This window comes from Mesoplodon densirostris, chromosome X, assembly GCF_025265405.1.
Source record: "Mesoplodon densirostris isolate mMesDen1 chromosome X, mMesDen1 primary haplotype, whole genome shotgun sequence".
In the NCBI taxonomy this organism is placed as follows: Eukaryota; Metazoa; Chordata; class Mammalia; order Artiodactyla; family Ziphiidae; genus Mesoplodon; species Mesoplodon densirostris.
The window spans coordinates 10,084,571-10,107,886 of record NC_082681.1 but is presented as its reverse complement, the minus strand read 5'-3'; the positions used below and the strand labels follow the sequence as shown (position 1 = coordinate 10,107,886).

Sequence of the window (23,316 nt, the reverse complement as noted above, 5' to 3'; positions counted from 1 at the left end):
AAGGAAATTACGATATTTGAAAACTGAAACTCATATTTGGTATTTCACTTTCAAATACAATTAAAAAAACACATTGAAGTAAAACACCACCACTATTGAAGTTTAGGTAGATAGTTGTCTAATTCACAGTAAGCAGGAGTGAGGCTTTTTTTGGAGAACTGCTGGCCTGGGACTCAGAACTTCTGGGTTCTGTTTCTAATTTTATAGATTCTTGAACTTAAGCAAGTCAGCACTTCCCCCTGGTTGAGGAATGTTTTCATCTATAAAATGAATCTGATTTCAGAGGTCTTGTCTAGCTCTCATGTTGGCATCTACTTCAATGAAATATTAACCTAATTAATAAATGTTTGTTAAATGAATGACTGAATGAATAAACCATATCTCTCTAGGAACTATGTATATTTAATATTTGGAAATATGTAGAAACAAATGCCCCTTTGCTATGAAAGGAAGCTTAATTGTGCTCCCACTGCATCACCCCACTCGCATCTAATGATGCAATTGCCATGTAGGGTGGGAGACCATCGCAGGGCTGCCCCCTCCCCCTCTGTGGACAGTCCCTCTCCCGTTGCCCTTTGGCACAGGGAAGGGAAATTCGAGGGCCCGGAAGGAAAGTATGTTGCCCAAGGTGAAGCAAGAATTACTGGATGGGGAGGGCTCATGATGTCTGGCCCAAGGCTCTTCCCCAAAGGAAAAGAAGGGGGAAAGAATAACGCCCGTGACAAATTGCGGAGGAGAAGGCCAGAGCCACCGGTTGCTTTAGTGCCTAAGTTTATAAACCATGAGAGCCCTTCTTGGGGAGGAAAGAACTTGTGTGGGTGGAACAATCCTAGGACCTGAGCTTCCTAGGGAAGGAGGAGGGGAGAAGCAGGGCGCTTTCTGTTCTCCGAAGGCTCGGCTTGCCTATGCGATTGCCCCTCTGCCACACTTGGTGCAGCAATGGGACCCTGTGTCGACTGCGGCAGGCGGGACCAAGAGGCGGGGAGAGCCAACTAAAGTGTCTGGCGGGACTGGCACATCGCTTGGTCATTTCCTCTTCCCATTCTCTTTTCACCCCCCTACTTTTGCTGCCTCATCTCCCCCATGCCCACCAGAGGCAGCCCCTGGCCCTTTCGGGAACCAGCAGACATTCCCATCTTGCAAATGGACTCCAACTGGGAGACTCCTGGGTCCAGGGGACCTTAAGATAATTAAGGAGAAATGAGATACTGAAGGCAAAAACCCAACACCTGGCCATTAATAATCCCGGGGAAAGGTTATCTGAATCCGATTAAATGTCAGGGCTGGGAGGGCCCTTATAAGTCCACCCCTTTTGCCCATGGGGGCGGGAAGATCCAGAAACAAGTGACACCTGGCAACAGAGCTGGATCCGAAGCCAGGTCTCCTGAGTCTCAGGCCAGGACTCCTTTCATTCCTCCTCTTTCTCAGGAGCCAGTCTTCCTGCATCTCCGCCTTCTGTTCCCTGGTTCCCTGACCCTGCAGCCTGGAGGGCTCAGCACCCTTTCCTGGGCTCCTACTCCCAGCTGAAGCTCAGCCTGGCAGTGCCTGTCTGACACCCACTTCTCTTCTCCTTCCTTAAGGCAAAAAACACACGTTTAAACCTCATTATCCGGCTAAGTATAAACCTCAGGGGGAGAAGGGTTTTGTTGTTGTTTATCTCAGTCTATAAGCTAACGTTGAGCTGGCTTTCAGATTCCCGGCAAATATCTGGCCAGTCACCACCCAGAAAGTAATTCTCTCAGCACTGAAACAAAGCTCTGTATGTAAAGCATAAATCCCCCAAAAGAACTCCTCGCCCTCCCACACAGACACACCGGTGCACACACACCCCACCCTCCACACCAAGAGCATGTGAGCTAGGAGTTTGGCAGGCGGGCCCCAGTCCTGTAGCAAAGAGACACATCTACACACACACACCACACACACACACACCCCTTACTCGGAAGGATCTGGACCCCAGCTCGAGAATCTGGAATGAGACACCCCCGCGCGTACGCACGCACACACAAACACACACACACACACACACACTGCCCCGCTGGAAGAGCCAGGAGGGAGGGGCGGGTGGAAGAAACCACTCGGAGGGGCCAGAGGAGTCCCGGCGGTGCCCCTCCTGGAGAACCCCCTCTCCAGGAGCTCCGCCAGCCGCTCGCCGCCCGCCGGGCTGGAGGTGGAGTAGTTCAGAAGCAACTGACGCAGCCGGGATTTGAGCTTTGCAAAGCCACTCGCAGGGAAGGGAAGCATCTGCCTCTCCCTCCCCCACTGCGCGCCCTCGATCCCCAGCCTGCCCCCTCCCACCGTGACGTCACCCCAGCCCTGTCCCGGGGAACCTGCAAAGCCTCTCAAATTCAAACTGCCGGGCGCACTGGTGCCCCTGCCGCCGGATTGGAAGTGCGCGCCCAGTCTCGGTCGTCTCCGCTGCCCGCCGACCCAGCCGGCAGGCTTCGCGACCTCCCTGCTCAGTCGAACCCCCGGGTCCCCGTGGGCTCAGCTTCCCGCCGCTCCAACCCCCCTCTTCTTCTCCTGCCGCCTGCCGGATTCCTAATTTGTGCGCACCCCCCAGCAAAATTTAATCCACCGACAGAAAGCAGGGCATCCTTCCGTAAGCGGCGTCTCCTTTTACCTTGCTCTCCCTCTCTTTCCGAAGATGCTAAACTACCGGCGGAGTGCAGAGGAGAGGGGTCCCGTCTTCTGATGTGTGAGTAACCCCCACCGCGCGCTGTCTTTGCTCTTCCACCCTCTCCCTTCCCCCGCCGCCAGTCCCCTGATTTTCCCACCCCCTTTTTGCGCAGTTAAAAAAAAAAAAAAGTAAAGCAATTTCTGCCGGGAGCCCAGGACGGGCTAGCCGCCCGAGATCTCTTCAAGATACCCCAGGGGAGGAGGAGGAGGAGGAGGAGATGGGCTGGATTTAGTAGGACAACTCGGTTACTAATGACTCCGCGGCTGGCTGCGACCCGCAGGGAAATCAGGTGCAAGCATGTGTGTTCCGGGACGCGTGTGTGGGTGGGCTGCGGGGGAGGGGAGGAGAGCAGAAAGCGCTTTGAAAAACGCAGTGATTTCATTCTGCCGTGCTGTCCGCTCCCCGCATTCTTCCTCCGTCCCACTCCACCCCCTCGCTTTGCCATTTTAATCGGGCTTCCGTGTTTCTTTCTCCCCCGCATCCCGCTCTCTCCCGCCCCCCTCCCCAAGGTTTGCCTGTAGGTACCTGAGCTGACACCGACGGTGCCTAAAGATGCTGAGCGGCGTTTGGTTCCTCAGTGTGTTAACCGTGGCCGGGATCTTACAGACCGAGAGTCGCAAAACCGCCAAAGACATTTGCAAGATCCGCTGCCTGTGCGAAGAGAAGGAAAACGTACTGAATATTAACTGCGAAAACAAAGGATTTACAACTGTCAGCCTGCTCCAGCCCCCCCAGTATCGAATCTATCAGCTTTTCCTCAATGGCAACCTCCTGACGAGACTGTACCCCAACGAGTTCGTCAATTACTCCAACGCGGTTACTCTCCACCTGGGTAACAACGGGCTGCAGGAGATCCGCACCGGGGCGTTCAGCGGCCTGAAAACCCTCAAGAGGCTGCACCTCAACAACAACAAGCTCGAAGTGCTGAGGGAGGACACCTTCCTGGGCCTCGAGAGCCTCGAGTACCTCCAGGCCGACTACAATTACATCAGTGCCATCGAGGCAGGGGCCTTCAGCAAGCTGAACAAGCTCAAAGTGCTAATCCTGAATGATAACCTTCTGCTGTCTCTGCCCAGCAATGTGTTCCGCTTCGTCCTGCTGACCCACTTAGACCTGCGAGGGAACCGGCTGAAAGTGATGCCTTTCGCCGGCGTCCTCGAGCATATTGGAGGCATCATGGAGATTCAGCTGGAGGAAAACCCGTGGAATTGCACTTGTGACTTACTTCCTCTCAAGGCTTGGCTGGACACCATAACCGTTTTCGTGGGGGAGATTGTCTGTGAAACTCCCTTCAGATTGCATGGGAAAGATGTGACCCAGCTGACCAGGCAAGACCTCTGCCCCAGAAAAAGTACCGGTGACTCCGGTCAGAGGGGCGGCCACGCTGACACACATGTCCAAAGGCTGTCACCTACAATGAATCCGGCTCTCAACCCAACCAGGGCTGCAAAAGCAAGCCGGCCACCCAAAATGAGAAATCGCCCAACTCCCCGGGTCACAGTGTCGAAAGACAGGCAGAGCTTTGGACCCATCATGGTGTACCAGACCAAGTCCCCGGTGCCCCTCACCTGCCCCAGTAGCTGTGTCTGCACCTCTCAGAGTTCAGACAATGGTCTAAATGTCAACTGCCAAGAAAGGAAGTTCACTAATATCTCCGACCTGCAGCCTAAACCTACCAGTCCAAAGAAACTCTACCTAACAGGGAACTATCTTCAAACTGTCTATAAGAACGACCTCTTAGAATACAGTTCTTTGGATCTCTTGCATTTAGGAAACAATAGGATTGCAGTCATTCAGGAAGGTGCCTTCACAAACCTGACCAGTTTACGCAGGCTTTATCTGAATGGTAATTACCTTGAAGTGCTATATCCGGCTATGTTTGATGGACTGCAGAGCTTGCAGTATCTCTATTTAGAGTATAATGTCATTAAGGAAATTAAGCCGCTGACCTTTGATGCTTTGATTAACCTACAGCTACTGTTTCTGAATAACAACCTGCTGCGGTCCTTACCTGACAATATATTTGGGGGTACAGCCCTCACCAGGCTGAATCTGAGAAACAACCATTTTTCTCACCTGCCTGTGAAAGGGGTTCTGGATCAGCTTCCGGCTTTTATCCAGATAGATCTTCAAGAGAACCCGTGGGACTGCACCTGTGACATCATGGGACTAAAGGACTGGACAGAGCATGCCAACTCCCCTGTCATCATCAATGAGGTGACCTGTGAATCTCCCGCTAAGCACGCTGGGGAGATCCTGAAGTTTCTGGGCAGGGAGGCTATTTGTCCAGACGGTCCAAACTTGTCAGACGGAACCATTTTGTCAATGAATCACAACACAGACACACCTCGCTCACTTAGTGTGTCTCCCAGTTCCTATCCCGAACTACACACTGAAGTTCCACTTTCCGTCTTAATTTTAGGATTGCTGGTTGTCTTTATCTTATCTGTCTGCTTTGGGGCTGGCCTATTCGTCTTTGTCCTGAAACGCCGAAAGGGAGTGCCAAGTGTTCCCAGGAGTGCCAACAACTTAGATGTAAGTTCCTTCCAGTTACAGTATGGGTCTTATAACACTGAGACTCAGGATAAAGCAGACGGCCACGTCTATAACTACATCCCCCCACCTGTGGGTCAGATGTGCCAAAACCCCATCTACATGCAGAAGGAAGGAGACCCAGTGGCCTATTACCGAAACCTGCAAGAATTCAGTTACAGCAACCTGGAGGAGAAGAAGGAAGAGCCAGCCACACTTGCTTACACTATAAGTGCCACCGAGTTGCTAGAAAAGCAAGCCACCCCAAGAGAGCCCGAGCTGCTCTATCAGAATATCGCTGAGCGCGTCAAGGAACTCCCCAGTGCAGGACTCGTCCACTATAACTTTTGTACCTTACCTAAAAGGCAGTTCGCCCCTTCGTATGAATCTCGACGCCAAAACCAAGACAGAATCAATAAAACCGTTTTATATGGAACTCCCAGGAAATGCTTTGTGGGGCAGTCAAAACCAGACCATCCTTTACTGCAAGCTAAGCCGCAATCAGAACCAGACTACCTCGAAGTTCTGGAAAAACAAACTGCAATCAGTCAGCTGTGAAGGGAAATCATTTACAACCCTCTGGCATCAAAGGATGCTGCTCCAAACTGTTGGAAGCACTGCATTTGCTTTCGTGTGTGTTTGTGTTCTCCCTTTCCCAGCCTCAATGGGGGACTTTGAAGATGTTTGGGGGATGGGGTGAAGCAATGATACTGCTTTTTCAAGTTTTCCTTTAAATTATTTCTCTCTTGCTCTCCTCCCTCCCCCACCTTTTTTTCCTTCTCTCGTTAGGAATCATCATTGAACATGAATGTTTCTACAATGCATTTTTTTCATATATTTTGTTTATGGTTTTGTTTCCTTTTTCTTCTTTTATTTTTCCAGTGTGGGAATGGGAAGAGGAGATTATAGTGAATGAAGAAAGAGTAAGCAAACTTTTCAAATGAAAATGGATATTTAGTGTATTTTGTAGAAGATCTCCAAAGATCTTTTGAGACTATAAATTCTTTTGTAAATAATGATATACGGTATTTCCGTCTTCAGTTACCAAGCATAGTCACTAGGCATCACTTCTTCGTGTTAAAGTGCCTTTGCACTTTAAGTACATTACTTAAATGTTGCTTTTAGCTTTGATAAATTGAACATATTTTTAATGTGTTGTATTTTTAAAATTAAAAACACTGTAAAATAGATCGAAATGTCAGCTATATTAAGTCAACGTACAGTTTGCTTGAGTTATAGAAACCGGCCTGTCATCAAATGATTCTAGTTCTAGGACTTTATAGATTTAACTGTAAAATATTTCCTTTCCTTTGGGTTTGTTCTAAGTGATTTTATTTAAGTCAACTAAGGGGACTTAACAGTGGACTAGAGGTAATAAAATGCCTCAGTTGGGATTAGTAATTCATTAATAAAATATATTTAACCCAATATCAGAGTGAATTGAACAATTAATGCCCTTCCGTAAATCGTTATTTTACACTAACATGGTCAGTGTTTTAGATTATTTTCCTAATTAAGAGTACATTACACAACTTGTAATATATTTTTTCTGCATTAGATATTTTTATATATTTAAATGAGAGTCTGTATTTCTAACTTTTTAATTGAAATTAGTATTTTTTCTGCCTATTGAAACATTTTCTATAAACACACACCAGTAGAGGCCGCCACACACCTCATTTAATAAAGACGTATGAGCCATTACATACCTTGAAGGAAGACTTCAAAGGTGAGATTAAGACTTCCCAAGTAAGTTCTTTGCAAATTCAAGGCAGCAGAGACAAATGTATACGTTAGTTTCTGTTTCTTTTAAGATTAAAGGTTAGACTCAGAATCCTTCTCAATGTTCACATTTTCAGAGAAAGCAGCGTTTTCCTCTTGAGCTTATGGAAGCGTTAACAGGGTGCTATCAAATGATGTACTCTTTGCATGTCCAACCTGATTAATAAGTACCTAAACCAAGAAAGTAGGCATCCTTTTTTTCCTGCCTTCTTTAGGCAAGGGTTACTTGAATTTTTCCATGTCAGCTTCAGCAAGCTTTTGGTTTTGGTCTTAGCATTAAAATGATTTTAACTAACCAAGTCTACATAACATTTATGAAGCCTTATTAGCCTGTAAATAATTTTTAGATGCAAATATTATTGTGTGATTTAAACAAACAGCCCTTCTTTACAAAAAAATAGTTTTATTTTGTCTATTGTAAATCCTTATGCAACTGGAATGGTGATCTGCATATAAAGTAGTCCAGCTTTTCAATTCCTTATTAAAGCAATTGATGGCGTCTGAAAGAAGCACACTGTTTCCTTTTCATAAATAGGTTACTGCACATAATAATCCTTTATTATCATGTGGAGATTGAAGTGGATCCTGATAACTTACTTTTAAGGCTTTAAAATGACTAATAGTTTATTATCTGTCACTATAAACAATTCATGAGATAAGCTTTCAATTAGAAATTACTTAAATCCAAATTATTTGGATTAATAACTACTGGTGCAAAATGGTTTTTATTTAACAATAGAAGGTAATTGTGTATATATATATATATATATATATATATATATATATATATATATATATATATATAAATGTAAAGTACATTCAGGAAAAAAAAATGCCTTTAATGCCCTAAAATCTCCAAATATCTACAGTGACAAGCTAACATGTTCATTCTTTGATTAGAGATCATAATTCTTATTTAAATCCATTAGATTGAAGTTGAAAATGGTGGGCTGAAATGATCTACAGGAAAGTTAATGTACAGAGACTTTACATTTCATAGAAGAGGAGCAAGAGTATTTTACCAGTTGAACTTGGAGATAGCTTCTGGAAACCACCTCCTCTTATATATGTAAGATTTTCAAAAATTCTCTCGTGGCATTGGTGCAATGATAAATACAGAATACAGAGGTAGGTATTTGGGGAAATGATTATGAAGGCAAATTAGTATACATATTCTATTAAGGTAGGTTTTTGGTTGACATTCTGTCACTAGAACTACTGATGTGGTGATTCCACTTCAGTGTTCATATTCTCCTGAAAATAAAGTCATTCCTGTAAAACACCATTATCTATAGAAAAACTAATTCATTAATTGTAAGCAGAGATAGCTTACTGTTCATTTAGTTACAAGACTCTAAAGAGGCCTCATGGAAGAACTCAGATTCATAAACTCTTTTGCTTAGTAACTATGGTTTAATTTTAGATTCTCATGCTTCTTAGATTTGTACTTTATTCTGTATTAGGTTTTAAGAAGAAATCATTTGAATGTGGTCCAGACTATTTCATTTAAAGGCGTAATACATCATATACTGTGAAGCTTTATTGTTTAATGCAATCACAAACACTTCAATTTGATTAACTTATTAGCATCCCCACTGACTATATTGTTTTGCTTTACCCACTGAAGTGCTTTCAAACATATTTTACTTTAGGATTTTTATGTTTATCTCCTACAGCTGGATTTTGCTGTTTCACTTTTATTTCACATGCAGCTTGTAATGGGTATGAGCATCAGCACAGTGAAATGGTTCCAGCCAACAGAATACGATTTCCCCTGGCCCTGCCTGGAACAGATCTATATGTCTGGCAAATGGTAATTCCCTTTGATTCTAGCTCTTAATTAGTTGCTTCCGCTGTTTCTGAATATACCTGTGTCTGAGTTTGTATTGAAACACTCAAAAGCACCACTTCTCAGTCTGGACACAATTGCCAAAAGTCTAACTTGGTTTTGGACTTTGGTCAACCTGTGTGCCTTGTTACTTTGCTCCAGCAGTTGGTGAGTAAGGAAATGACCCTTCAGTTTCCTCTGCTTTGTCCTCTGACCTCTAAGGTGGTTTAATTTTTCTAAATATTTCCATGTCATCAAGGGCTCAATGTTTTATGGATTTTACAGAAAGTGTATAATGAAAAAGAGGGAGATTCTGTGATTTTTCAGACTCTGGAAATTCATTTTGATTGGACACATTCCAGAAACATACTGGATTGGATGCTAGACTGAAGGAAGCCTTCCAGACAGTTCTCCTAATCCAGTCATTTCTTCATTCATTCAATAAGTATTTGAGTGCTTGCTTCCTAGGTGCCAGGCTCTGTGCTGTGTGCTGAGGGGGCACAGAGATACAGTAGACAGGCTCTCTGCCCACCTCCTCACCACCACCCCCCACATAGAGCTTAGTGCTAGTAAAGGAAAACATTATCTGAATGACAATCACCCAGAGTAAACTGTGGGAACAGCAGTGAAATGCAGGAAGTTGGGTTTCTAAAGGTGATTCTGTGCAATGAAGTATAAAACTGATATATCATAGGTTAGCTACTGTGTAGCCACCATTAGCATCTCTTTAGAGTTACACAGCTACAAAGGGAGAAAACCCACAAAAATAAAATAAAACAACTTTCTGCAGAAGAGGGCCCAATATTATGGCCTGAAGATAGCTATATACTTGTGCTATCTAATGATCTACATTGTAAAGATGACTTCCCAAATTGTAAATACAAAAATCACAAATATACTTACATTTTCTGGAATATCCATGTTTTAGAGGCAATATTTACTTTCTATTTCAGTGGCTTAAAATATAACATTTTGGCTTAAGTGTCTTTTACAGAGACAATAAGACACTTACCTAAATCCTGAGAGATAAAAATTAAGTACTGTATATAGGTATACTTTGCTTCTCACAATGGTTGTGAAAAAAGTCACGTGTAAATTGAAGTTTTGTAAGTTAAATTGTATTTTAAATGCATTAGGAGAGCTGCCAGTTAGAGGAAACTTGTGAATCCTTTTATAAAGCAGAAAACCATTTTATAAGACAAATAATCACTCTGTAATTTATCTGTTTTGTATGTTTGGAGTTTCAACATCGACTTTGCTTTAAAACGGAGCCCACCTGCCTAATAAGAGTGTGTTTTGCCAATGCTGCTTGTGCTACCAGTTTCTCAGTTGCTAAGGGCTTATACTTGAAAATCAGCTGCAGTTTCGTGTGACTTGAGCTATGGGGCGATTTTATGATGGTGCAGTAACATTCCTGAGCAGTCTGAGTAGCCAACCCATTTCAACTCCATTGAACACAGGACTCTTCTGCTCAGCAGCATCTCCTCTGTCAGACGTGGCCATGATTCATTAGAGGGTAGAGTGACTCCTGTATTCACATCCTATAAAGCGCTTAGAGTCACAGGTTTTATAATAAATGTATTATGTAAACATATTAAACTGCACGTGTGTTGGAATTTTTTAGCAGTATTTTAGCTTGAAAGTACTTGTACAAATACTGTTAGATTTAGTTGCAAATAATTGTTCTCAAGTTATTGGAATAAATGGCAAATGAAACAAGCTCTCGTGTAAATAGACTTCTGTGCCAAATAGTGACATTGTTTCAAAACATGAATGCCATATTTTGGGCTGTTAATAGGCAAAAGGAAATATTGAAAATGTGGTCAAATGACATTATGTCTTATTGGATAAACTTTATACAGTTATTTTGTGCTGTAGTTAGCTTTCAGTTAATAAATAAATATTCACTAAAAATAAACATTTGAGTTAGTTAGAAAAATTCTTTACACTCTTGAGAGGAATTAATGACAAACTATTACTGGAACCATCCTCTTTGCCTTGATATATATACTGTTCAAATGTTTACAAATTTAGGTCTTCTTTATATAATTTACATATTAAAGGTAAAATGTGCTTTTCAAAACATATTAATACTTTTCCATTAATGCCCATTAGTATCAGTGTTAAAAAAATAAAACTAGAGAGAACAATAAAAACAATTCAAATAGAGCTGTCTCTCTAGGAATTGAAAGTTTGATTTCACACTCCCCCCTACCACACACATCCACCCACACAAGAGCCAACTGTTTTTCATTGTAAAATTCTATCTAATACAATAGGTGATCTAATAAATTTATATCTGTAAAATGAGAGAAAGATTGACATGCAAATCCAAGGAATAGAAATTATGAATCCATTAAAGAAGATGTTATTACTGTATTCCCAAAGACTAGAGTCAAAACAAATGAGAGGGAGAGAGATGCATTTGTTGCTGTAACTGTGGTAATACTATAGCAAGGCGACTTATTTGGCTTTTGCATTGGTTGAACATCAGAATATATCTGCCAGGTATGCTCCAATCACAAATGTATAACGTAACAAAGGTTTTGAGGTTTGTGTGATGGACAGGAGGACTTGAAACAAATTATCCTCTCTTGAGATTCTTAATTTGCTGTATGCATGATATATTCAGTTTATTCGTGTGGCCTTCACAAGTTGGTAAAACAATTGAAAGAGTCTCATTCTAGAGTGTTTTATTGAGCAGTTGGTGCTTAGCACACTAGATTATCTCATCCTTTACAAAGATGAGTGGAAGTGGAATGGGAATGAAAGGGATGTACAGCTCCCCATTCTGAACACATGTCATATAAGACATCAGCAAGTCATATGTGTCTGTTTATACTGGGAAAAGACCATCAAAATAGATGCTGTCATTACTGAATGGGGTCTGGAAATGCACCTGATCCGTGTTTCCCTGGGCAACCAGTATGTGATTAGTTATACATCATTTTTATTAATTTGATTTTTCAAATATTTTATGTTTGCTCTCAACATTACCCTAAAAAGGAACATTTGAGCTAATTATCTGTCAGATCTAGTTACCTGGCATTTTTGGACATATTTGATCTTGACAGAATGTTGGCTACAGCATAAAGTATAAGGTAATTTCTGGTTCACAAAGTGATTGTTGGGCAGACAGGAGAGGTGAATGGGGTCTGCTCTGGGTAATCCTTGGCCAAGTCCCTCACTCCTCAAGCCCCCTTTACCTTCACATCATTAACACCTGACATAATGATTTGGAACTTAATAACCCTCCAATAAATATTTCCATAATGAATAAATGAATAAGACACTGGCTCTCATGTGAACACTGAAGAAGGGTGGAAAACTGAAGGATCTAAGTTCAAAGTGATTAGAATGGGTTCTTAGCTGTTCCAGGAAGTCCTAAACAAATATTTAGTTGGGCCATTTTCAGAGCTTATGAAGAATACACACACACACACACACACACACACACACACAAACACTCCATGAGGATGGCAGAGAAGTTATGGTGACACACAGGCAAGATCCAAGTTTATTACATGCCTGAGGGCCCGATTTTAAGTGATACCTGGGTCTATTGAACCCAATGATCTCATTCTAGAGTTAAAGTAGCTTTACTGCTGAGTGCTGATATTGACTTGTTATTGGCTTTTGGAATCCAGAGACTTAGTTGAGAGAAAATACACTCCCTGACAAGCTTGAATGATGAATTCTTCCAGATCTTATTATTTAGTTCTTCCTAGGATCTGTGTATTTGGTTTCTTAAGTCTTCCAGATTGGAGAGAAATTCTTTGGGTTCAGACTACATTAAGTCATATTTCTGTCAGAACACAGTTGTGTCATAAAGCCTGATTTATCCAAAATAATAACTTATAGGTGATGTTTCATAGCAAAGAGTCCCAGGATCTGACGTTCTGATCTTCATGCAGCTAAAAAGCCGTGAGGACAAGTCATAGTTCTCATTGGGGTCTCAGTTTTCCTCCCTGGGAACGGTGTTGATCTGGATGAACTTAATGGACATGCTCTATGATTCTAGGCTATTTGGGGAGTGACTGCTACACACAAAACAAACAGCGCGTTGAGGCAATTATTCAGGAAATTCAAGCCCGAAAATCTCTTACCCTTCTCCTTTCTAGTGTCTAATTTGGACATAGCCATATTCATTTTATTTTTTACAGGATTCAAATGTACCATTTGTCTTGGGTCAATTTCTCTTCCTAAGCTTGACTTTAAAAATGTTTAAATCATTTTTCTTACTTCTTTGTAAATCACAACATTCTACTGCTTTGGGGGAGGGGAGGGAGGTGATGGGATTTTCATTTAGCTGTTTGGCAGGGGAATTTTCTATGGGGTTGATGAGTTTATTCCGTGTGATAATTAGGAAAGTCAAGCTATGAATCTATCTAGGAAGATCATATTATGTTTCAGGGCACAGAGCAGTTTTTCCCATTTGGTTGTTCATCATCCCACCCTTTTAGCCAGCTCTGCCAAGTTTCTTATCATCCGGGAAACTGATGGACCCTTGGACAACTCAGCTGAGCTTCAGAAATTCAATGATTCATTCCAGTGAGCAAAGCTTTTAGCTGACAAGTGGTGTTTGGCCTCTTCCTGATCATAAAATTTAGCCATAGTTTTACTGCTGGGCCAATGCGTCTCTAGTTGGTCAAATGGATTTTAACTGGAAACAAAGAAATAAAGCCCTCAATCTTGTAATATTCAGCTGACATAATTTTTACAAGGGTAGAAAAGAGGAAAAAACATTCAATCAAAAACTTCCTCTGCTTTCCAGGTGTCTGTGGGGCTTTTTAAAAACGCTAGCGAATGAAAGGAAAATCCAGCTACACTTTGCTTTGTGTTTTCTTCTTCCACGTTACAGAAGGTTGTGAAAAAGGAAATATAGGCTATCCTTGTCCAAGCCATCATCTTAAAAAATTTAAAAACTAGGATGCCACTGAGATACTAAGGATTTAGAGTATAATTACATTTCAAATGTTTAATTTGAAATTTTGGAACAAAACCTATTTTATTTACTAAATAGATCTCTGAAAAGCAAGTACATTTTAAGCAATAATCTGGGTAATTTGAGAGCGGGGCTTGCTGAAGGAATCTTATTCATTTTAAACTGGATTTATTCAGATTTTGTTTTATGCAAATTCATCAGAAAGTTGTTCAGTTCTACTACTCAAACAGTTCAAATGTTCTGAAATTTAAAAAAATGAGCTAATTGTTCTGCTCTTACAGATTAAAGTGGGAGGATGCCCTACCTGTGTTGATGTAGTTTGTTGGTTTCCACCTGGACTTTCTGAGTTTCTATATCTAAGGATGGATATTTGTACAAAGACAAGGTAACGTCTTAGGAAGAGAGGGGTAAATAGATACTTTCTAGAATGATTTATAACAGAGGGCCAGGAAACGGGGAGTTTCACTAAATCTTCTTGCCTTGTCTCTCTGAAAGAAATCTTTCTCAAGCCTTGATCCCTGACCAGGAGACAAACATTTTCCTATGTGAGTAAGACTGTGGGTTTTACTGGCTTCTGCTTTGTTTTAGTCTTCAATCACACTGATTCTTTCTAAGTTGCTGACAAAGGAGGATCTGAGAACAGTGGGGGGACCATTTCCCAGAGAGCAAGGAGCCCTCGGATTTAGCCTCCATGTCTCTGCTAACTCTCCATGTGACACTGGACGAGTTCCTTCCCGTCTCTGAGCCCCAGTTTCCTCATCTGAAACCGAAAGTAGTTAGACTTAGCCTTGCCAGTCAAGAAAACAACTGAATAAAAATCAGCTTACTACTGGGGAAACCTGAAATCCACTTCAATTCATAAAATGTAGTAAATCACTTGCAAACTTGACATGTTAACTATCATTAATAACAAATTATTTTCAACAATCCTCACACTTGTTCTGTGACACACCAGTGAAAACATTTGGACTACAGTCTCATGATTTTCTTTCCCTCATCCTTATTCCAGCTCCTAAACATTATAATTGTATAAATCCATTTACACAAAGAGTATGAGTAATTTCTGGTAGTCCTTATGTGGTAACAGATTGTCTCTAGAAATATGATTTATGGAGTGCTCATTGTGTGCTGAGCACTTGAGCAGAGGCTGTGCACATCTAAAACAAATCCACAAGTGTTCCTGAAGGCCCAGCATGTGCCCAGCTCTGGGACGAGACTGGGGTGGGAGGGAATGAAAAAATCGGCTCCTGTGTGTTGGGGAGACATAACATATACATCAAAAGTAAGACGTGGCTCTTGGCCTCAGGGAATATAAAACCAAGTTGGGAAGATGAGCTACTTATCCTTGAAAGGGATAGGAGAGGTCAGGGTCAGAAAAGAAATAGATCAGTGCAGATTACACTGGAATTATCTGAGAAGGCTGCTGGGAGGAGGCAGGGCAGAAAAAAAGAGCCTTGATTTGGAGAAAGGCTTGGGGAATCACCAAGCTTGAAAATGTAAACACAGAAATAGGCCTGCAAAGAAAACAAACTTATGGCTACCAAGCAAGAAAGGGGGGTGGGGATAAATTGGGAGATTGGGATTGACACATAAATACTACTGTATATAAAATTGATAACTAATAAGGACCTACTATATAGCAGAGGGAACTCTACTCAATATTCTATAATGACCTATATGGGAAAAGAATCTTAAAAAAAAGTGGATATATGTATATGTATAACTGAATCACTTTGCTGTACAACTTAAACTAACACATTGTAAATCAACTATACTCCAATAAAAATTAATTAAAAAAAATAAAAGGCAATGTCATGGGAGAAAGATATTGCCCATATTGGCAGATGATATAACAATTTACTCTGAAAATTCAAAGAGAAGTAACAAATAATAAAAACTAGTTAAAAAGTTTAAAAAAAAGGAAGGAAGAAAGAAATAGACCTGCGAAGAATAGTGAAGAGCATGCAAGGCTGGTTTGTTGTACCTTTTGATGGCTTTGAAAGCCAGAGTAAGAAATTTGGACTCAATTCCACAAATAATGGAACGTTCTTCAAGCAAAGTAAAAATTGTATCAATGGAACTGTTACTATTTGTATAGGGCCTTATAAGTATTTCACATGCATTTCTATTAGCATTTGAGATGATTATATCTGGGTTACGATGATGAAACTGAGGTTTAGGGAGTTTTGGTACTTGCCCCGGTGACCCAGTGAGTGCAGGGAGAAACCACCTAATTCAAAAAGCACAGAGAAGTGCTTGCAAGCAGGCAGGCACTCTGGAGGCCACGTGCTGAGGGTTGAAACCCAGCTTTGCCACTCACCAGCCGTGTGACTTTGGACAAGTCACTTCACCTCTCTGGGCCTCAGTTTCCTTACCTGAAAGAAGGAGACAATGATCATATTTGCCCTCACGGGGTGGTTATGAGAATCAGTGACTTAATATTTGCAAACTAAAATGTATTTGTTAGACAAAACAAAAGGTGGCAGAGGTGTACTTTGAAACCAGTTCTGACTGACTTGAAACCCATGTCCTGTCCACACCATCACTGGGTCTCCCTGGATAAACAGAAGAGTGAGTCGTCTGGCAGAAACAGTGATCTGAGCATTAGGGCAGACAGAAGACTGTGGTCGAGGATGAGGGAAATGGGATGAAGATGAAGCCAAGGGACCCTGCTCTTATGTTCTGCCACAGACTGTCCACCAGCTAGGAGTACAGACCGATGGTTTAGAGAGCCATATTTAGTAACACGTCCATCTTTTATCTTCAGCAGATTCTTAGTTTAATAATATTTATATTCTTTAAGGGAAAAGCATAAGGCAAAATGGGTAAGGAAAAAAGGGCTGTTTCTTCATGAATTCTGAAGGGAGAGAGGCTCAAAAGGCTTGGTTATGAGCAGAGAAACCTGAGGCCATCTGGGGAGGCATTTCAGGCTTCCCTGAGCTTCGCACAGGCCTCTGGGTGGGAGATCCACACAGGGCTGGGACTCAAGCTTGGAAGTGTCTAGAAGTGTCCCACACTTGGTCTAATGCTCTGCTGCTCTGATGGCTCTTGAAATTATGAAGAAGTTTTGAACAAGAGACCCTACATTTTCACTTTTCACTGGCCCTCACAAGTGATGTCACCAGGCCGGGGTCTATGACACCAGAGACTCAGTGAAGTTCCACCAATTCCTCCTGCCTAAGGCGGATCTGTGAGTACCAGGACTTCTACCTTCTGAACAGCCCGCCCCGTCTCATCTTTCTGGCGAAGTGTCTCTCATACGCCATCTCACACTAAATGAAACTCTGGATGCTTCTCCTTTTAAACACATTTTATTTACATTTGACACAGTTTTTAGCTAATTCAGAAGGTGTTTGTGGGTGTGCGTGTGTAAGATAAGTGAAAGTATCTGGGGCTAAAGCTGTGGCAGTGGTGGTTATCTCAATGGTGTACAGCTGGTGAGCGCGGTCAAATGATTTTGCAATGTGAGAAGAGCAATTTGGTTTTTGTAGGGCAGGTAAAAAAATGGCTTTGTATGATTTGGGTAGGCTTTGTGGGAAAGAAATTGTGAACTTTTTTAAACCCTCCATTTACCTCTGCCATCTAAGCTGTGATCACAAGAATAGCTTCCAGTGAGCCCAGGTTTCATTCATCAACAGAACAGCCTTAAGAAGAAATGGAAAAGAAGAAAGCAGAATTTTCTCCATTTAAGAACATAAAGAAACAGAAACATTTTGAGGGGAAGGGAACTAGGGAAATTTGATACTGTAAGTTAGACCAGAGCTGGATATGATGAAAGCCTGATTCACGGGATCAGGATATTTCGACTGTAATTCTATTGCTTCGTTGTAAATGAAATTGTTCCAAAGCCTTTGAGGATTTCCATTAACTGGCGCCCGGATAAATTTTCACAGTTATTCATAGCAAAACTCTTTAAATAGTAAATGAGAAAGGTCACATCATGACAGCATTGTACAAGAAAACCCTCCCCCGATGCCCGTGCACAGATTTCTATCAAGCATTTGTCAGGCGCATAGGAGGAGTTTGGAGGCAACCCTCACAGCTGCCTGCGAAGCCCGGAGCATTCGGAAGCCTGAGATGTTGGGCCACGTATGAGTCTCCTGTTTACATCTGATCCACAAATCATGGGTCTTTCTTGGAATGCAAATGAATGAGCCCTAGGGACAACAGTGCCTTTGATTGATGTATTTGGGCTTTCTGACCTGAAAACGCATCAATTATTGAAGGGCTGTGTGGGCATGGGTGTGACTTAGGAAAGTCCACACTGTATGTTGGGCTCAACACTTGGGGCTTACATTCTTCTTCTTCTATTTTTTTTAAATAAAAGCACTCACCACATTGCTCATTGATTCCTTGGGCTGACAAAATCTCAATAGTGTCAAGTAGTGCAGAGGCCCTGAGCAGAGAGGAGAGGCAGTCTCTGCTGTGGGGCTGGCTGCCTTGCTTCCTCAAGCATGGAAGTGTGGATTCAAGCACCACAAGCTTCTCTCCATGAGCTCTGGGAAGGATCAGATGGCTACAGATTCAGAAAGCATTGCTCTGCAACTGCTAAAAGTTGCTGAATCACAGTAGAGAGCTAGCCTGTGACTTAAAAATCTTCTGGCATTATTTGTTTTGTTTTAAGCTAATAACCTTAGTGTTACTGAATTCCATTCATGATTGTTATAAACAATCAAATCAGGTAAAGATCATACAAATAAACCTTAAAAACTGATTTGGAAAATAAGTACAAAAGGTGTCTACTTGATGCCTAAATAGACAAATCAAGATTTCTTTTCATTTGTTTTTGGTTATCCCTAGAATTGGTAGATTAAAAACTGCTGTGTGGCTTTCTGCAAATATATCTCATACTGCAGATGGCTTTTTTATCTATAAGTAATAATGACATCAAAATCTCCCCAAATCTGTTATCTACATTAGACAAAAATTGTCCTAAAACCTCTTTTGATCAAAAGTGCATGATTCTATGGCTTACTTTAAAAATTGTGCCATGATTAGAAATTATACTAAATAAATTTGTGAATTAAATTTTGGATGAAGAAATTTCCACAGTTTTGTAAATTGAACAAATATTTTTTACTTACAGCAAGCAATTTTTAAAAAAATTTTTTTTTAACATTTTTATTGCAGTATAATTGCTTTACAATTGTGTTAGTTTCTGCTTTATAACAAAGTGAAGCAGCTATACATATACATATATCCCCACATCTCCTCCCTCTTGCATCTCCCTCCCACCCTCCCTATCCCACCGAGCTGATCTGCCTGTGCTATGCAGCTGCTTCCCACTAGCTATCTACTTTACATTTGGTAGTGTATATATGTCAGTGCAACTCTCTCACTTCATCCCATCTTACACTTCCCCCTCCCTGTGTCCTCAAGTCCATTTTCTACGTCTGCATCTGTATTCCTTTCCTGCCCCTAGGTTCATCAGAACCATTTTGTTTTAGATTCCATATATATGTGTTAGCATACCATATTTGTTTTCCTCTTTCTGACTTATTTCACTCTGTATGACAGACTCTAGGTCCATCCAGCTCACTACAAATAACTCAGTTTTGTTTCTTCTTATGGCTGAGTAATATGTGCCACACCTTCTTTATCCATTCATCTGTTGGTGGACACTTAGGTTGCTTCCATGTCCTGGCTATCGTAAATAGTGCTACAATGAACATTGCACTACATGACCATTTTGAATTATGGTTTTCTCAGGGTATATGCCCAGTAGTGCGATTGCTGGGTTGTATGGTAGTTCTATTTTTAGTTTTTTAAGGAACCTCCATACTGTTCTCCATAGTGGCTCTATCAATTTACTTTCCCACCAACAGGGCAAGAGGGTTCCCATTTCCCCACACCCTCGCCAGCATTTATTGTTTGTAGATATTTTAATGATGGCCATTCTGACTGGTGTGACGTGATACCTCATTGTAGTTTGATTTGCATTTCTCTAATGATTAGTGATGTTGAGCATCGTTTCATGTGTTTGTTGGCAATCTGTATATCTTCTTTGGAGAAATATCTATTTAGGTCTTCTGCCTGTTTTGGGATTGGGTTGTTTGTTTTTTTGATATTGAGCTGCATGAGCTGCTTGTAAATTTTGGAGATTAATCCTTTGTCAGTTGCTTCATTTGCAATATTTTCTCCCATTCAGAGGGGTGTCTTTTCATCTTGTTTATGGTTTCCTTTGCTGTGCAAAAGCTTTGAAGTTTCATTAGGTCCCATTTGTTTATTTTTGTTTTTATTTCCATTTCTCTAGGAGGTGGGTCAAAAAGGATCTTGCTGTGATTTATGTCATAGAGTGTTCTGCCTATGTTTTCCTCTAAGAGTTTGATAGTGTCTGGCCTTACATTTAGGTCTTTAATCCATTTTGAGTTTATTTTTGTGTATGGTGTTAAGGAGTGTTTTAATTTCATTCTTTTACGTGAAGCTGTCCAGTTTTCTCAGCACCACTTATTGAAGAGGCTGTCTTTTCTCCAATGTATATTCTTGCCTGCTTTAACAAAATAAGGTGACAATATGTGCATGGGTTTATCTCTGGGCTTTCTATCCTGTTTTATTGATCTATATTTCTGTTTTTGTGCCAGTATCATACTGTCTTGATTACTGTAGCTTTGTAGTATAGTCTGAAATCCGGGAGCCTGATACCTCCAGATCTGTTTTGCTTTCTCAAGATTGTTTTGGCTATTCGGGGTCTTTTGTGTCTCCATACAAATTGTGGAATTTTTTGCTCTAGTTCTGTGAAAAATGCCATTGGTAGTTTGATAGTGATTGCATTGAATCTGCAGATTGCTTTGGGTAGTATAGTCATTTTCACAATGTTGATTCTCCCAATCCAAGAACATGGAATATCTCTGCATCTGTTTGTATCATCTTTAATTTCTTTCATCAGTGTTTTATAGTTTTCTGCATACAAGTCTTTTGTCTCTTTAGGTTGGTTTATTCCTAGGTGTTTTATTCTTTTTTGTTGCAATGGGTAATGTGAGTGTATCTTTAATTTCTCTTTCAGATTTTTCATCCTTAGTGTATAGGAATGGAAGAGATTTCTGAGCATTAATTTTGTATCCTGCTACATTACCAAATCCACTGATTAGCTCTAGAAGTTTTCTGGTAGCATATTTAGGATTCTCCATGTATAGAATTATGTCATCTGCAAACAGTGGCAGCTTTACTTCTTTTCTGATTTGGATTCCTTTTATTTCTTTTCCTTCTCTGATTGCTGTGGCTAAAACTTCCAAAACCATGTTGAATAACAGTGGTGAGAGTGGACAGCCTTGTCTTGTTCCTGATCTTAGAGGAAATGGTTTCAGTTTTTCACCATTGATAACGATACTGGCTGTGGGTTTGTCATATATGGCCTTTATTATGTTGAGGTACTTTCCCTCTATGTCTACTTTTTGGAGGGTCTTTATAATAAATGGGTGTTGAATATTGTCGAAAGCTTTTTTCTGCTTCTATTAAGATGATTTTTTTTTTTACAAATTTAATCAGTTATACATATACATATGTTCCCATATCCCCTCCCTTTTGCGTCTCCCTCCCACCCTCCCTATCCCACCCCTCCAGGCGGTCACAAAGAACCGAGCTGATCTCTCTGTGCTATGCGGCTGCTTCCCACTAGCTATCTACCTTACGTTTTATTAAGATGATTATATGGTTTTTATCCTTCAATTTGTTAATACGGTTTATCACATTGATTGATTTGTGTATACTGAAGAATCCTTGCATTACTGGGATAAACCCCACTTGATCATGGTGTATGATCCTTTTAGTGTGCTGTTGGATTCTGATTGCTAGTATTTTGTTGAGGAGTTTTGCATCTATATTCATCAGTGATATTGGCCTCTAGTTTTCTTTCTTTGTGACATCACTGTCTGGTTTTAGTATCAGTGTGATGGTGGCCTTGGAGAATGACTTTGGGAGTGTTCCTCCCTCTGCTATATTTGGAAGAGTATGAGAAAGATAGGTGTTAGCTCTTCTCTATATGTTTGATAGAATTCGCCTGTGAAGCCATCTGGTCCTGGGCTTTTGTTTGTTGGAAGATTTTTTATCACAGTTTCAATTTCAGTGCTTGTGATTGGTCAGTTTATATTTTCTATTTCTTCCCGGTTTAGTCTCAGAAGGTTGTGCTTTTCTAAGAATTTGTCCATTTCTTCCAGGTTGTGTATTTTATTGGCATAGAGTTGCTTGTAGTAATCTCTCATGATGCTTTGTATTTCTGCAGTGTCAGATGTTACTTCTCCTTTTTCATTTCTAATTCTATTGATTTGAGTCTTCTCCCTTTTTTTCTTGATGAATCTGGCTAATGGTTTATCAATTTTATTTACCTTCTCAAAGAACAAGCTTTTAGTTTTATTGATCTTTGCTATCATTTCCTTCATTTCTTTTTTATTTATTTCTGATCTGATCTTTCTGATTTCTTTCCTTTTGCTAACTCTGGGCATTTTTATTATTCTTTCTGTAATTGCTTTAGTTGTCAGGATATGTTGTTTTTGAGATGTTTCTTGTTTCTTGAGGTAGGATTGTATTGCTATAACCTTCCCTGTTAGAACTGATTCTGCTGCATCCCATAGGTTTGGGGTCGTCATGTTTGCAATGTCATTTATTTCTAGGTATTTTTTTTAATTTTCTCTTTGATTTCTTCAGTGATCTCTTGGTTATTTAGTAGTGTATTGTTCAGCCTCCATGTGTGTGTATTTTTTAGAGATTTTTTCCTGTAATTGATAGCTAGTCTCATAGCGTTGTGGTCAGAAAAGATACTTGATATGATTTCAGTTTTCTTAAATTTACCAAGGCTTGATTTGTGACCCAAGATAAGATCGATCCTGGAGAATGTTCCATGAGCACTTGAGAAGAATATGTATTCTGTTGTTTTTGGATGAAATGTCTTATAAATATCAGTTAAGTCCATCTTGCTTAATGTATCATTTGAAGCTTGGGTTTCCTTTTTTATTTTCATTTTGGATGATCTGTCCATTGGTGGAAGTGGGGTGTTAAAGTCTGCTACTATGATTGTGTTACTGTAGATTTCCCCTTTTATGGCTGTTAGTATTTGCCTTATGTATTGAGGTGCTCCTATGTTGGGTGCATAAATATTTACAAGTGTTATATCTTCTTCTTGGATCGATCCCTTAATCATTATGTAGTGTCCTTCTTTGCCTCTTGTAATAGTCTTTGTTTTAAAGTGTATTTTGTCTGATATGAGAATTGCTACTCCAGCTTTCTTTTGATTTCCATTTGCGTGGAATATCTTTTTTCATCCCCTCATATTCAGTCTGTATGTGTCCCTAAGTCTGAAGTGAGTCTCTTGTAGACAGCATATATACAGGTCTTGTTTTTGTATCCTTTCAGCCAGTCTATGTCCTTTGGTTGGACCATGTAATCCATTTACATTTAAGGTAATTATCGATATGTATGTTCCTATTACTATTTTCTTAATTGTTTTGGGTTTGTTTTTGTAGGTCTTTTCCTTCTCTTGTGTTTCCTGCCTAGAGAAGTTCCTTTAGCATATGTTGTAAAGCTGGTTTGGTGGTGCTGAACTCTCTTAGCTTTTGC

At 40.7% G+C, this 23,316-nt stretch overlaps 1 protein-coding gene across 1 annotated transcript; it reads left to right on the top strand.

Annotated features, from left to right (window-relative positions):
- Positions 1 to 3,220: 3,220 nt before the first annotated feature.
- SLITRK2 (SLIT and NTRK like family member 2) lies at positions 3,221 to 5,770 on the top strand. The gene has a single exon (XM_060087783.1). It carries the CDS (start codon positions 3,233 to 3,235, stop codon positions 5,768 to 5,770), a length of 2,538 nt encoding a protein of 845 aa, XP_059943766.1. The 5' UTR covers positions 3,221 to 3,232.
- The last annotated feature ends 17,546 nt before the right edge of the window (positions 5,771 to 23,316 follow it).